This window comes from Peromyscus californicus, unplaced genomic scaffold, assembly GCF_007827085.1.
Source record: "Peromyscus californicus insignis strain IS unplaced genomic scaffold, ASM782708v3 Scaffold_10__1_contigs__length_136768540, whole genome shotgun sequence".
Taxonomy (NCBI): domain Eukaryota; kingdom Metazoa; phylum Chordata; class Mammalia; order Rodentia; family Cricetidae; genus Peromyscus; species Peromyscus californicus.
In genome coordinates, this window is record NW_026294391.1 from 98,187,712 (window position 1) to 98,203,278 (window position 15,567).

At 43.6% G+C, this 15,567-nt stretch overlaps 1 protein-coding gene across 1 annotated transcript; it reads right to left on the reverse strand.

The window, feature by feature from the left end:
• Positions 1-6,984: 6,984 nt before the first annotated feature.
• LOC128117469 (homeobox protein Rhox13-like) lies at positions 6,985-11,169 on the reverse strand. Its single transcript, XM_052749378.1, has 3 exons — positions 10,778-11,169; positions 10,048-10,093; positions 6,985-7,104 (listed from the first exon to the last, which is right to left on the reverse strand). Exons 1-3 carry the CDS (start codon positions 11,167-11,169, stop codon positions 6,985-6,987), a joined length of 558 nt encoding a protein of 185 aa, XP_052605338.1.
• Positions 11,170-15,567: the final 4,398 nt, after the last annotated feature.

The window sequence follows — 15,567 nt, forward strand, 5'->3', positions numbered from 1 at the left end:
GATATAGATAAAAGGTAGATTATTGAATGTACTTTTAAAAGGCAACTACTAGTTTTAAATATTTTATATTGGATTGGATTTTTATATATTATATACAAGTCATATATATTGCTACAGAGTTGAGATTGATTTATATAGACATGATAAGATAAAAAGGTAGATTATTGAATCTACTTTTAGAAGTCAACTTCTAGTTTTAAATATTTTACATTGGGTTGGATTTTTGTATATCATATACAAAGTATGTATATTGATACCAATTTGAGATTGATATATCATACATATATTTCTAATCTTGTTCAAGATATTATACCTATACAGTTCATTTTAAAATGTAATGCAATTTGCTAATCCTTGAAAGTTATTTTTACCAACTATTAGGATATAAAGAAATGAAAGTTAGTAGTTAGTCATTACAATTGAACTTATAGTCATATTAGGTATGTTTTCATGGTCAAGCAGAGATATATTGTAGATAGACAGGTCATTTTCAAACCTTTTAGAGATCTACAGTATATGGCATTTAAGATGTTTTAATAACATAGTTTTTTTTTTCTTTTTTTTTTTCTGACTATGAGACATGTCTACTCCTGGCAACACCAATATACTTTAGAGAAGATATGGGCATTGAAGAATCTCCACATGGAGTTTACTTTCACTGTGGTGAAAGTTAGCTACTGGGCAAGAAAATGTCCTTGAATTGACTGCTGGCAGTATGTTGTCCAAAATGGACAAGCAGGACACAAAACAAAGGACTGCCGATCCTTGCCAAGAAAAGTGTGGTTGCAGCTGTGGCAACAGGCATCCTCTGAGGCCAGGACAATATGGCACCATCGCTGAAGTGGCTTTGCAATCTTTGCTTCGCTGAAGTGGTACAGTGCCCCTTCCTTCAAAGGCAGCTGAACAGGCAGTGGGCTGAGAGCTTCGGGTGTGCAGTGGAACAGTAGCTGAAACAGTTATTCTTGGAGGAGTACTAGGCTGACAGAGTCTGACCTCTCAATAGTAGACTGGCATTTAATAAAGGAGGTGAAGCCACCCTTAAACCAAGAAGAATGGGAAGCCAAATTCCAAAAATACCAGCAATTTCCAGAATTTAAAATCCTGAATCATGACATGACACTGGCAGCATCCAAGTTTATCTGGTCCGTGGAATACTCAAACTGAATGTGTGGTCGAGCTCTAGGCCTTGCATACATCCTGCTTCACAGATGAGTCTGTCAGATCTGCTAAGCCTATAGGCCAAAGATGATGCCCCAACATTGCAGAGAAACTCTGGTGACTGTCCAGGAGCTGGCTGCTTCTGTCAACTCACATTCTTTGGAAGACACTTGTTTGCACTTCCTGTTTTGCTAGGTAATATTATTTCCTTCTCTGGTCTCTGAGGGAGTTGAAGACTAGATAGTTGTAGTTACAGTTTTCTTGTTAAGAAATTCAGAAAAGCAACTCACTAAGAGGTGTTAAGTGTATAAGATTGAAAGGCATCATAAGATAGTTTTCTGTTGGTAATGTAAGTTAGGAGAGAAAGTGAATTAGGTACAACATTTTGGACTCACCAAAATAGGATAGATAATGGAATATTTTCTCTGAATTTGTCAAATGCAAATGGACTAGACATTGTTGATGTATTTTTGCTTATCTATAGTTATTGTACTTATTGTATATAGGTTTTCTTATATTAGTTATAACTTTATTTTTATTAGATAAAAAAGGGAAATGTGAAATTTTATTTGTGCTCTAATAAATAAAGCTTGCATAGAGATCAGAGGAAAAAGCCAGCCATTATAAGTAAACACAAAAGTCAGCAATATTAGTACATGCCTTTAATCCTATCTCTTGGGAAGCAGGGATCTGTCTGGATCTCTGTGATTTCATGGCCATACTGGGAACAGAGCCAGGTGTGGTGGCACATGCCTTAAATTCCAACACTAGGTAACCACAGAGGTCTTGAGGTCTATAAAGACAGAAAGTGACAGAGCTGGGCAGGAAGAGGAAATGATGTAGCTGGACAGAGAGAACAAATCAGATGGCAGAACAGCAAGGCATAGAGGCATGGGTAGACAGGAAGTCTCCTTTTGGAAGCTTTGGAGTTGGTGAGGTGAGGTTAGTGTGTGGCTACTCCTATTCCTCTGATCTCTCTCAGGTTTTCACCCCCATATCTGGCTCCATGTTTTCTATTAATAAGACCCTTTAGAAATACAAACACATGAACACACATATACACATAAAGAAAAAGAAAAAGAAATGTAAAAAAAAATGGATGAATTATTAATCCTGCCCCAAACTTCAAAGAGCAGGGAAAACCCTAGGGAATCTGTCAGGAAGAGGGGTACTGACCCTTCTCCACTTTTGACGGTGGTTAACTCAGGCACCTACTATTTTTTCAGAAAAGGTGTCATATGCCTTATAATGTATTTTGTGTGTTTATAAAAGTTGACTATTTGGCTGTCCATGGGTTTGTCAGTGTAGATAAAGAGACAGAGACCCCAAGTCTGCAGCATGCTAATGCAGGAAGCTGGGGTCTTTATGGTGATGTGGAGCCATGGAAAGGCACTTGACTTTTGTACTTGGGCCTCAGAGGACAGTTTTCCCTCTCACTGACTACCACACAATTTCTAGGAGACCTCTGCATCATAACTTCAGAGGAGGAAGAGAGCAGAAGGTAAAGAAAGAAGCAGCTGAGAAAAAAGAAAATGGGATGGGCGGTGTCAGCTCTATTTAGCTAAATCCCAAAGCCTGAGCTCCGTATATCTTGGGACCCTGAATGAAATGCCTTATTCACAGCTTCCTTAACCATGAAATGGGGATAACACTAATGGCACAGGACAGGGATACCATCAGGGTTCATTGAGTTACTTGCAGATTTTGACATCCTTTTACTTCAACTTCACAAGCCAGTGTACCAGTAACTACAGTTTACTTCCCCTGAAAAGCATGATCTCAGCACTAGGACAGTGCTTCCAGAGCCTTTGTCAGCATGGAAGCCTCTGACTTCTGAAGTTCTGTAAATAGCCCAATCAAGCTGCCTGTAACAATCCAGTGTATCTCATGCTCAGCTCTAAACAGGATGTCTCCATCAAATCCCTCCCCTCAGGGCTCAGGGAACCCCAGAGAAGAGGAGGCAGGAAGAGTATAAGAGCCAGAGGGGATGGAGGACACCAGGGGAACAAGTCCCTCCAAATCAACTGAGCAAAGCTCCTGTGAACTCTCAGAGACTGAGGCAGCATGCACAGGGCCTGCATGGGTCTGCACCAGTCCTCATCATATATATTATTGCTTCCAGGTTAGTGTTTTTATGGGATTCCTGAGTGTGTGAACAAATGGGTCTCTGATTCTTGTGCCTTCTCTTGGGCTCTTTTCCTCCTGTTCATTTTTGTGAAAGTTAACATTATAAATTTTAGACTTACTATGCTTGAAAGACCATAAATTAAAAAGTGCTTCAAACATGCAAGCCTCTAGTTTGTACAAGCTGTGCCCTAGCAGCTCACCCTCCCCCGGATTGTCCAAGACATTGAAGACTGTTCTTAAACTGACTGATCCTATAAAATCTGCTGTTCTAGCAAGACAATAGCTCATAGGACTAACTACTATTTCTGTTTTTGTAATCAAACTTGCTTACTCTGCTCAATGACCGGGACAACTGCAAGACATATATGTTAAAATTAGACCATGCTTACATGTAGACAGAATACATGTAATCTTGTGGTTTTAGCTTTATAAGTCTTGGATTAATATGACCAGGGGCTGCAACTTTGGAGCAATCTCAGTTGCAGTCTTGCTGTCATGAGCATCTGGCACCAGTATTTATTTAATAAAGCCTCTGCTAATTTAAATTTATGCATGTCACAGTGAATCTCTGAGTGACCCCAGACCCACGACATTTTGTTCAATTCTAACATGTTAGTTTTTGTTTTACTTATTATGATATCATTTATTTATTTGTTTGTTTGTTTGTTTGTTTCTTCATTTAATTATTTTGGGTTTTTCAAGACAGGGTTTCTCTGTGTATCCTGGGCAGTCTTGGAACTCACTCTGTAGACCAGGCTGGCCTCGAACTCACAGAGATCGATCGGCCTGCCTCTGCCTCTCAGGTGCTGGGATTAAAGGTGTGTACCACAACAGCTCGGCTATAGTTTGTTTCATTATTGCCCCTTAGAAGCCTGTATGTTTTCATACACACACACACACACACACACACACACACACACACACACACACACACATACACACACACACACACACACACACACACACACATCTTTATTGATTCTTTGGGAATTTTACATCATGCACCCCAATTCTGCTCATTTCCCAGTCCCTCCATATCCTCCCTCCACCCTTGCAGTGTCCCTCCCCCAAAAGAAAATAAAAAAAATACCAAACTAAACCAAACCTACAACCAAACAAAAAACCCACATCTCTCCTCTGTCTCTCGCGCCTCTTCAACATCTCTTCATTCATTTGAGTGGCATTGGGATCCTCGGTGTGTCCTGCAGTATACCCTTTTGTTCAATCAGCCCCATCCGAAAATGAAAATTGTAATGAGTCATTGGTCTGGTTCAATGCCTCTGGTTTCTGGTACACCGTCATCACTGGATCCTCACTGAAACTCCTCTCTGATATCCCACGGCTGCCCCTAGTCATGGAGATCTACTGAACCAGTCCCTTCACATGCTCCAGCAGGTCCTAGATGGGGTTGATGTTAGGGTGGGCCAATCCAAGGCCCTGGATATGGACCTGGGTAGTAGTTGAGCTGGTCAGTCCTGAATACTGGAGCTACGCCTCTCAGGCGAGGGGTGGAACCAGCTCTCCTATGCCCATGGCATCAGGGCCAGCTCTCTCATGCCTGTGTTGAGGGGTGGGGCCATCTCTCCTGAGTGCAGGGGGCCAGCTCTCCTATGAGGGTCAAGATCAGCCCTCTTGCAGCAGTGTCTATTGAGGGGCAGGGCCAGCTTTCCTAGATCCAATGAAGGGCAGGGCCGGCTTAGCACCACCCTTGGATTTCATTGTACATGGCCCCCTATGGTAACAAGGGCCACAGACATCAACACAGACCCCAATTGCAGCAGGACCACAGATCCAGATGTGACCTTCCAGAGCATCTCAGGCCCAGATGTCACCATGTCCCCTGTGGCAGCTCAGGTCACTCAGATCAGTTTGGTCACAGCAGCAGGCAGCATGGCTTTCAGACACCAACATGGTCTGAGGTGACTAACCAGACCCTGGGCATCTGCATAGCCCATGGTGACAACAGATGCTATGGACATCAACTCAGACCCTGGCTGCTGTAGGGCCATGGACCCAGAGATGGCCCTAGACTGAAGCTTGGGCCCTGACATACCACGGCCCCAGGTGGTGGCACAGGCCAACCAGAGCAGCAGCATGGCTGTGGGACACCAACATGGTCTCAGGTGGCAGACCAGACGTAGGACATCTTCTTGTCCCTTGGTGGTAACAGGAGCCATGGATATCAACTCAGACCATGGCTGCCATAGGAACACGGACCTAGACATGGCCCTAAGCAGCTACTTGGGCCCAGATGACACCTGAGTAGCATAGGCTACTCAGATCAGCATGGCTCTGGAGGCTTGGACAACAAGTCCACAGGTTGTGCCACAGACCCTGGGTATCCATGTGGCCTAGGTGGCAACACAGGACACAGACTTTAACACAGTCACTGGCTACAGTAGGACATGGACCCAGACATTGTCCTAGGCAGCTACATGGCCTGGATGTCACCAAGGCCCCAGGTAGCAGCACAGGCACTCAGATTGGCATGGCCCCAGAGGCAGCATGATCCAGGGACACCAACACGGCCCCAGGTGACAGCCCAGACCCCAAACATATGCATGGCTTTCAATGGTAGCAGGAGCCATGGACATCAACACACAGACCCAGGCTGCAGTAAGGGCATGGACCCAGACATGGTCCTCAGCTGCAGCTCAGTCCCTGATGTCACCATGGCACAGGGTGGAAGCATAGGTCGCTCATATCAGTATAGCCCCTGAGGTGGCATGGTCTTTCAACACCTACCAGTCCACAGGTGGCAGCCCAGACACTGGGCATCCTGTGGCCTTTGGTCGCAACATGGCCCATGGATGTCAACACAGACCCCAGCTGCAGTAGGACCTCGGACCCAAACATGGCCCTTTGCAGCAGCCTGGGCCCAGGTGTCATCACTTCCCTGGGTGACAAGCAGACCACCCACCTCAGCCGGCTCATCACCACCTTTGCTTCTTCCGTTCCACCTCTTTCCACAACACATGAACCATTCTGCCTCTCTTTTTCTCCCATTTCTCCACCACACATTTGCTCATCGTAATGGCACCCTCCCCCTGTCAATGTCTTTAGGCAGCCCAGGCCTTGAGGACCCAGGCTGGCCTGGGGGTGGCTCTCACCCACTTGAGCTGTTTTCTAGTGAGAGACAGAAAGGGGGATATATCCAGATGAGTGGGTCAGGGGGGAGGAACTGAGAGGAGTAGGGGGAAGGGAAACCATAATCAGGATATATTATGTGACATAAAAATCTATTTTCATTAAAAGAAAAAAAAAGAATTGTTGTGACCCCTCCCCAAATAAAAAGTAATCATCAGCATCAATACTTTCTGTGCCCACCTTCTCCTTAGATTCCCCATTTTCAGGGTTACTACTGAATCCCTTGTTCAAAGGATCAAGTGAGCCTGAATCAAGAAGGTTTAAGTGATCCACTGTTTCACAATTACCATGTGTAGGGAATAGTCATCTGTGCAAACAATACTCATGACTTAGAAATGTCACCCCCCAAAAAAACAGAACTTGACATTTTGTTTAAATGGCATTTTCCGGAGCATACATATATATCCTGCAAAACCCCCGAAAGCATATGAAATTAAATAACTTGGAAATTCATGTTTTTATTGTTAACATGAGTGCTGAATTTTAGTGAAGCTGGACATTGAGTACAGGTGTCACCAGATATCCCTCTAGCTCCTGAACAAAGATTGCACTCTAGGGATAGTCGTCCCTATCGATAATGAGAAGGACCTTTTCGATACGAGGAGGTGTGCTCTGTACTACTACACGCCTCTGACTCTTCCTCTCTTCTGCTCTCCGATGGACGAACCATGTCTAAAATTAGAGGAAGGCAGGATTGGAGTTAGCATTGGCTTCCACCCCAGAGCCAAGAGATAAAAACCACTTTAAGACACATAACACTGACTTTCTATTCAGCTCATAAAAGCAAATACCAGCTGTCTGTCAACTTCTGTAATAGGCCATGATTTTGTCTTTTTTTCCAGCAGTATAGACACTTCAGTGGTTTCTTTTCTAATGGATGGAAAGCTTAGATAACAGCTTGTTCCAGTTCCTTGATATTAATTCAATATATGGTAACTGGGTAAAGGAAAGTCTTCATTCTGACATTTTTCCATCAGCTGTAGAATACCCTCCTCACTAGTGATCCATTCCTCTTGTTTGGGCAGAGATTGTAGATCACCAAATGTTAGCACATTTTAAAGGCCTATGGACGGGAACAGCTTTCTGTTTGCAAAAGCAATCTTCAGTATGAAGTAATTAATCAACAGAAACAAGCATGGGAGATTTTTAGAAACAAAATAGCCTTCAAGGGTGCCAATGGGATTGTTGGTGCTTGAAATTTCTGGAGAGCGAACAGGTGGTAGGCAGAGAAGGCCTGGACAATGGTTTGACATCAAAGCCTCCAGGGTTTGTGAAGGTTGACACATTTAACCTAATGACATACAGGACACCGAAACCTTTACCATCTCCAGGAGTTCAGCTGAAAGCATGACTTCCACCCATGGTAAATCTGAACAGTATATTCTTTCATGCTATAAAAAGTTCTCCAGGATCAGGACGAAGAATAATATCATTGTTTCACCTATATTTCCAGAATCCTGTCCAGCACAGAGGGCACACTAGGAACTGCTGTGTCACCAGGACATCTAAAGCCCATCTTTCTTCAAAAGGCAAAGAGTAAGATGGTCCACAACAGTGTGGGGAAAGTAGTCATAAATCAGCTCTTCCTAAATATGGTCTAGCTATGGAAATACAGTCACAGTAACCTGTTAGATGTCACCATCCTCTCAGGCTCCTAGTGAAATGAAGGTCCATTGTATTGGGAAGTTCTCAAACTGTACATTTGTGCCTCCATGTCCTTTCTTTCCCTACCTATTATGTGGATGTATAGTCTAAAGAAGACCAACCAAAGGACCAGAAGCCCTACTACCATCCTGATGCCTCCATGAACTCAAATAAAGCCCCAGTGGCTGACTCATGTGGTCTCACATTAAGTCAGAGTTCCCTGTGTTTGATTCCTAAAGCCCATCTATTACGTTTGTAAGAGGAAAGGGGAAATAAAATATGAGGCTTTGGGAAATTCACACTCAAGAGTGTACAAACAGGAGACCATGGGTGTTGTCTATTGTATCCTGTGTCCACCTTCTCTCTGTAGCTGCAGTGCATCAGTCTCTTGAGCTGCAGTGCATCAGCCTCTCTTGAGATGCAGGACATCAATCTATAGAGCTGCAGTGGATCAGTCTCTAGAGCTGCAGTGCAACATCCTCTCCAGAGCTGCAGTGCAACATTCTCTCTAGAGCTGCAGTACATCATTTTTTCTAGAGCTGCAGTGCATCAGCCTCTCTAGAGCTACAGTGCATCAGTCTCTGGAGCTGCAGTGCATTAGCCTCTCTAGAGCTACAGTGCATCAGCATCTCTAGAGCTACAGTGCATCAGTCTCTAGAGATGCAGTGCATTAGCCTCTCTACAGCTGCAGTGCATCAGCCTCTCTAGAGCTTCAGAGTTGCAGTGCATCAGCTTCTCTAGAGCTGCAGTGCATCAGCCTCTCTAGAGCTGCAGTGGAACATCCTCTCTAGAGCTGCAGTGCATCAGCCTGTAGAGCTGCAATGCATCAACCTCTCTATAGCTGCAGTGCATCAGCCTCTCTAGAGCTGCAGTGTATCAGCCTCTCTACAGCTGCAGTGCATCAGTCTCTAGAGCTGCAGTTTATCAGCCTCTTTAGAGATACAGTGCATCAGCCTCTCAGCAAAGGATAACCAGGCTACAACCCACAACCCAAGAGAAGTTAGGTAAAGAGGAGGTCCCTAAGACGGACATGCATGGATCACCCCAGGAAGGGAAAATGGATACAAACTCCTGGGTAAACTGGGAAGGGGGTAGAAGGGTGGAGATGGGGGGTGGAAACATGAGAGATCTGGAGGGCCAAGTTGGAGTAGGGCTGGAAAGGGACAGCAATGAAAGAGATATCTTGACACTGGGAGCCATTATGGGGTTAGGGAGAAAACTGGTGCTAGGGAAATCCCCAAGAACCCACAAGGATGACCCCAGCTTATACTCCTAGCAATGGTGGAGAGGGTGCCTTAATTGGCCTTCTCCTGTAGTCAGATGGGTGACTACCTTAATTGTCATCATAGGACCTACATCCAGTGACTGATGGAAGCAGATGAAGAGATCCACAGCCAAGCACTTGGCCGAACTTTTGGAGTTCAGTTGAAGAAAGGGAGGAGGGATTACATGAGCAAGGGGCATCAAGACCATGATGGGAAAAAACACAGAGACAGCTGACCCAAGTTAGTGGGAGATCACAGACTCTGAACTGACAGCTGGGGAGCTTGCATGGGACCAAACTAAGTAAGCCCTCTGAATGTGGGTGACTGCTGTGTGGCTTGGTCTGTTTGTGGGGTCCCTGACAGTGGGACCAATCCTGGGTACATGAACTGGCTTTCTAAAGCATATTCCCTATGGTGGGATGTCTTGGTCAGCCTTGATGCAGGGGGGAGGGGCTTGGTCCTGCCCCAACTGAATGTACCAGGCTTTGTTGACTCACAATGGAGGCCTTACCCCCTATGAGGAGTGGATGTGGGAGTGGGGGGGCAGGTGAGAGGTGAGAGCAGGAGATGGGGAGGGAGAGGAAACAGTGGTTGGTATGTAAAATGAAAAAAATCTTAAACAAAAAAAGTGCCTAGGACAAGGCTTCCCAAGACCGGAGGAAGGCTATAGATTGACTGTTCAATGTCTTTGCTTGGATTTACTGACCTTCACTTTGACTTCAGTCACATTCAAAGCTTTTGCAAGTTCTTTCCTGTGGAAAGAAAACCACAAAGTTTAGCGTGCAGTGTTTTACATGAAATGCAAAGTCATATATGATTTCTACGCTTTTTTAATATTGCTATCCTCCCTCAACCCCCCCTTTAACTTTCATTCTCAGAACTAGTCTTGCTTTTGAAATGGTTTTGCCTCTTACGAAAGTTTTTAAACAATGCAGATGAATAATTTTAACACACTATTAAAAATTAAAAATAGATGCCGAAGTGTATGCCGAGCAAATTATACTAATTTAAAAAACAGCACCAAGGGAAGGGAAAGGGAAAGTGAAAGGAGTTAATGGATAGGTACACAGTCCCTGAAAAGATGACGAGACTACTGGTGAGGAGGTCACCCAACAAAGTGTAAATCCTTAACACTGGTGAACTTTACACTAGTGAGTATTTTGCCACACTATACTCATGTTTCTATATTTTACAGTAATTAGAATATGACTCGAAATGAGTGGTGTTGACTATGTGCACTTGTTTTGGGCCAACCCTACACGCTAATACTGACTTTTACCCCTACACAAGGCACCCTCCTGTACCCACCACCTAGGGAGAAGACAGCAGTGGCTTAGGGAGGGATGATAGGAAACCCAGGGCCTGGATGAACAAAAGGACACCTCAACCTGAGACAACAGGGAGGTTGGGGATAGCTCCTGGTGCAAGACACATACCTGGCAAGCGCATCTGGGTACTGAGTTTCTTTGAACAATTTTTCCATTTCCTCGACCTGCCCCAGTGTGAACAGGAATGTGGTTCGCCGTCGCCTTCGTGATGAACGGCGCCTCGGAATCCGAATCACAGGCTCGGCTGAGGGTCTTGGGTCCTCCTGGTGAGGCTCCGAGGAAGAGGCGTTCGGGTCCCTACTGCCCTCCTCAGAGTCGTTTTGGCTCTCACGGACCTGGCGGACCCCGTTATTTAGTTCCATTACGCAGCCTGCGTCACCTCCACTAGGGTTGCCACCCACCATGGCCAAGGCAGCCTCTAAGGTGGAGACCTCAGCTATCTCCTCACCATTCTCATTCCTCACAACGTATATATATTGCCAATGGACCTTGCGGGCCATGACTAGTAGTGGGCAGAAGCCACAGAGAGAAGTGGGGCCCCAGGAATGACGACACTCAAGGCCTATTGTTGGGTCATGTCTACTACTGATGAGGCATCAAGAGAGGCCTGAGGAAAGGGTGACGTCAACGTGTCCTTCTGCGCATGTTCCACACTTCTCCATGTTCCTCAAGGTTGACGTCAACACGCTCCTCTCCAGATGGGTGCTATAGGCTTTTCCCTCCCTGACTGACTGCTCTGGGCTTTATGACCTCTTGCTGAGATAGGTGGTATTTGCTGTGGTGCACAAAAATGTGGGTGTGGCCCAAAGATGAGGAACGAGGGAGCCACTGTGAACAGGGTTGTGAAAGGTCTTGTGAAATTAAACTTTGCTTCCAGGGCATGCATGTAGAATGAGTTTTAGCTTGCTTTTGCATGCATGTGCATGCTGCCTGTTCCTTCTAGGTTGTAGAAATGACACTGAAAGTGAATTGTGTAGCATTGCAAGATAATTGGGGAATAGAGTATGAGAGAAAGGTGGGAACACACACAGACCACAGGATCCTTGTGTGAACATGTAGAAAATTTCTGTGGACCTCACCCTCCACCTACCTCTGCTGCTCAGAGAATGGGCTTAGAACTAAGTGGACATGATCAGATTAGTGGCTGCTAGTTCAAGAGTGCCTGTTAGTACATTGAATGCTAGCTAGCCATTCTTCTTCAAGCTCAACATCAAGATCTTGGGACTGAGTTTGAATATAATTCTAATTAATGGCACTGTCTAAAACCAGACAAAAGACATCCCCTCCTCTCACAAGAGAAATGATCTGCTTAAGAAATAATTACCTCAGATTATAATAAATTTATAATCTCTGTTAAATTCCACATGTAATATTTGCCTCAGTTCTTATCACTGAGGATGTTGATGCGGTCCCTTATTCTGTTGGATGGAAGGTAAATACATAAATATTCAGGCAGTGTTTAAAACAATATTTGGCATGTGACATATGGCATATGACAGCTTTTCAGAAAAATAATAGGTGCCTGAGTTAGCCACTGTCAGAAGTGGGGAGGGTCAGTACCACTCTTCCTGACAGATTCCCAAAAGTAATGAAAATTTTGCCTTGTTCAGGATTACAAATTGCTCCCGAAAAGATACAAAGAGGAGAGTCTATTAATTATTTAAGATATAAAATAGGTCTACAAAAAATAGATCCCAAAAGGTGCAAATTAGGAGAGATCAATTATGGACTCTTAATGACTTTTAAAGGTTATTTGGTGGGGTTGGGGATTTAACTCAGTGGTAGAGCGCTTGCCTAGCAAGCACAAGGCCCTGGGTTCGGTCCTCAGCTCTGGAAAAAAAAAAAAAAAGAAAAAAAAAAGATTATTTGGAGACATTTCCAATCTATGAACTGTTGCTAGGGTAAAACATGATGAAATGAGTAATTTGTTCAAAACCTTAGAAGGTGACAAGGATTTAAACAGTCCAAGAGAATTATCACCTCAGGCTGAGACAGAATTGGCCTTGGTGGAAAAGAAAGTACAGGAAGGACATGTGGGTTGTGTGGATCCAAAGCTTGATTGAATTTTTTTTTTTACTCTCTAAGAATTCTCCTACAGGAATTTTAATGTAGAGGGAAGATATTATATTGGAATGGATATTTCTACCAAATAAACAGAGTAAAAAATTGAAAACTAATGTGGAAAAGATCTCTGACTTGATTTTAAAAGGAAAATTGAGGCTTCATCAATTAGCAGGAATAGACCCAGCAGAAATTGTCATACCCTTAACTAAGGAGGACATTGACAAATTATGGGCAGAAAGTGAATCTTGGCAAAGAGCTTGCAGTAATTTTTGGGGAGATACTAACAGCAAATTTAAAAAAGTGATAGAAATCAAATTTATGAAGAGAGCTGATTGGATTTTGCCTCACATTGTAAGGGAAATATCCATACCTGGAGCCTGTACATTTTAAACAGATGCAAACAAACAAAGAAAGGCAGGCTACTGTGGTGGTATTTTAAATGTGAAATAAAGTTGCCTGGGGTCAGAGCTATTAGAGCCATAGCAAGTGTGTGGCAGTGGTGGTGTACGCCTTTAAGGACCTGGAGGGCGGTACATACAGGCAGTGACGAGGCAGTCACATGATTGGGTTTACAACCAATGAGAAGCCAGAACAAGGAGACTATAGAGACAGACACACAGGAAGTAGGGCTCTCTTTCGGAGAGCTCTCTGGCCTGAGGAGGATCCCTGAATCAGGAAGGGTGAGGCTCTTGACTCTGACCTCTTGGCTTTCTTCTCTGAATTGGCTCTGTGTTTCTTGTTTAATAAGACCACTGAATTACATCTACATTTGGCGCCCAATGTGACAAGAATCCATTAAAAACCGTTTAACTGCTGAGCTGGATTTACACCTCGGACACTAGGTGGTTGTTTTGAAATTCCCTCGGATTTGTACTGTTCTATGAGGACTTAGTTATCCAATATTTTAAAGGAAACTATTTAACAGAGAAATTTTTTCCACATTTAAAAAAAAATGGGTTTTCTGTGTTCATTGGAAGAAAATTGGGCTTTGTTTGCAATTTTAGACAGTCTGACAATGGAACAGCTATATGAGAAGATTAATGTTGATAGAATTATGCATTTTATTACTATATTTATTCTTATTTTACTATTTAAGAAGATAGTCAATTTAAGTGCCAGGGTGACAGCTTTGGAAAAACTTGATACACCTGTAAAAACTCAGACAGAAGAAACTAACAGTGAAGTTGCTTCAAGATTGGATCATATGGTTACAGAAAGAAAGCCTGTTTTCACACAGTCACCCTTAGTTTGTCTAGTAACCGTACAGCAGTTGCCTGATCAAATGACTACACAAAATATTTGGGCTCCAATCGAAATGTTGGATTTACGAAGGTTTAAGGAGGCAATAGTATCATATGGCATGCATTCCCCATATGTAAAGCAAATGTTAAACTCTTGGTCAACATATAATAGGATTGTACCTCAGGATTGGCAGGAGCTGGCACAAGCTGTTATGGAACCCAGTCAAAGGCTTCAGTGGCTAACTTGGTTCAAGGATGAAGCTAAAAACATAGAAAAACAGTGGAGGGATAAAGGAATACAAGTCTGCCAGGATCAGCTTATGGGAGAAGGTCAATATGCTTCAGCACCAGCACAATGTTTATATGATGTCCAAACCCTAATTTTATGTCGAACAGCAGCCTTGAATGCATGGGACAGAGTTGAGGAACCAGAAAAAAAAACTGAGTCATTTACAAAGGTTGTACAAGGCCCAAAAGAATCTTTCACAGATTTTTTACAAAGACTGGCTTCAGCAGTAAAGAGAATGGTCCCGGATTCAGAAGCTAGTAAGATAATAATTGAGTCTTTGGCCTTTGAGAATGCGAATGCAGCATGCAAAACAATAATCAGGCCGTTAAAGGCAAGATCTGCACCTTTGGAAGATTGGATTAGAGACACAGTTAATGTTGAAACTCATGAGCATGATGATATGTGGGTAGGAGAAGCAATTTCAAGAGGTTTGAGGAATGTTAGATGTTTTGGATGTGGAAAGCAAGGACATTTGAAAAGGGACTGTAAACAGGTCATTCCTAGAAACAATGTTTCCTCAAGGAACAATGGCAACAGAATGCCCCTTCCTTCTGGAGTATGCAGAAGGTGTGGTAAGGGAAAACACTGGACCAATGAATGTAGATCAACAAGGGACAGACAGGGTAATCCTTTGCCTCAGTCTTCGGGAAACTCCCAGAGGGGCCTCATGCAGGCCCCAATAGCAAATCCAGTTCAAACCTTTCCTGCAGTCATAGAGGAAACCCCTACTCAGAGCAATTAAATAACCAAATGCCTATTGGAATAAGTCATGCTGGTCAGGATGATGAAACAGAGAGAATAGAAAATTCAGGAGAAAACATAAAGAAAATTTTTTGGCAAACTTCTATTAATGAACAAAGACCAAAATTATCGATAAAAATAAATGGTGTTTTGTTGTCTGGTCTGGTAGACACAGGTGCGGACGTTACCATAATTGCACCAGAATTTTGGCATCCAACTTGGCCTCTTCAGGAGGTAAACGTTCAACTGTTAGGTATTGGGACATTATCTCAGGTGAAACAGAGTGCAAGATGGCTCGAATGTATAGGTCCAGAAGGACAGAGAGGAAAATTGAAAATGAGACAACCTAAGAAAAGGGACAAATCATCTATCCCAGGAAACAGAGTGAAACGGCGTATGGTTTTCTGCAGAAAATCACGGCCAGGCCTAACATCAACTGAAGTCTCCAGAAAGAAGTTGGGGCCCCACAACAACAACAATTCCACGTGGACAATAATAATATCACTAAGCTGACAAACATCATCTACAGATCAGCTTTGAACTACAAGGTGCTCAGAGTAATT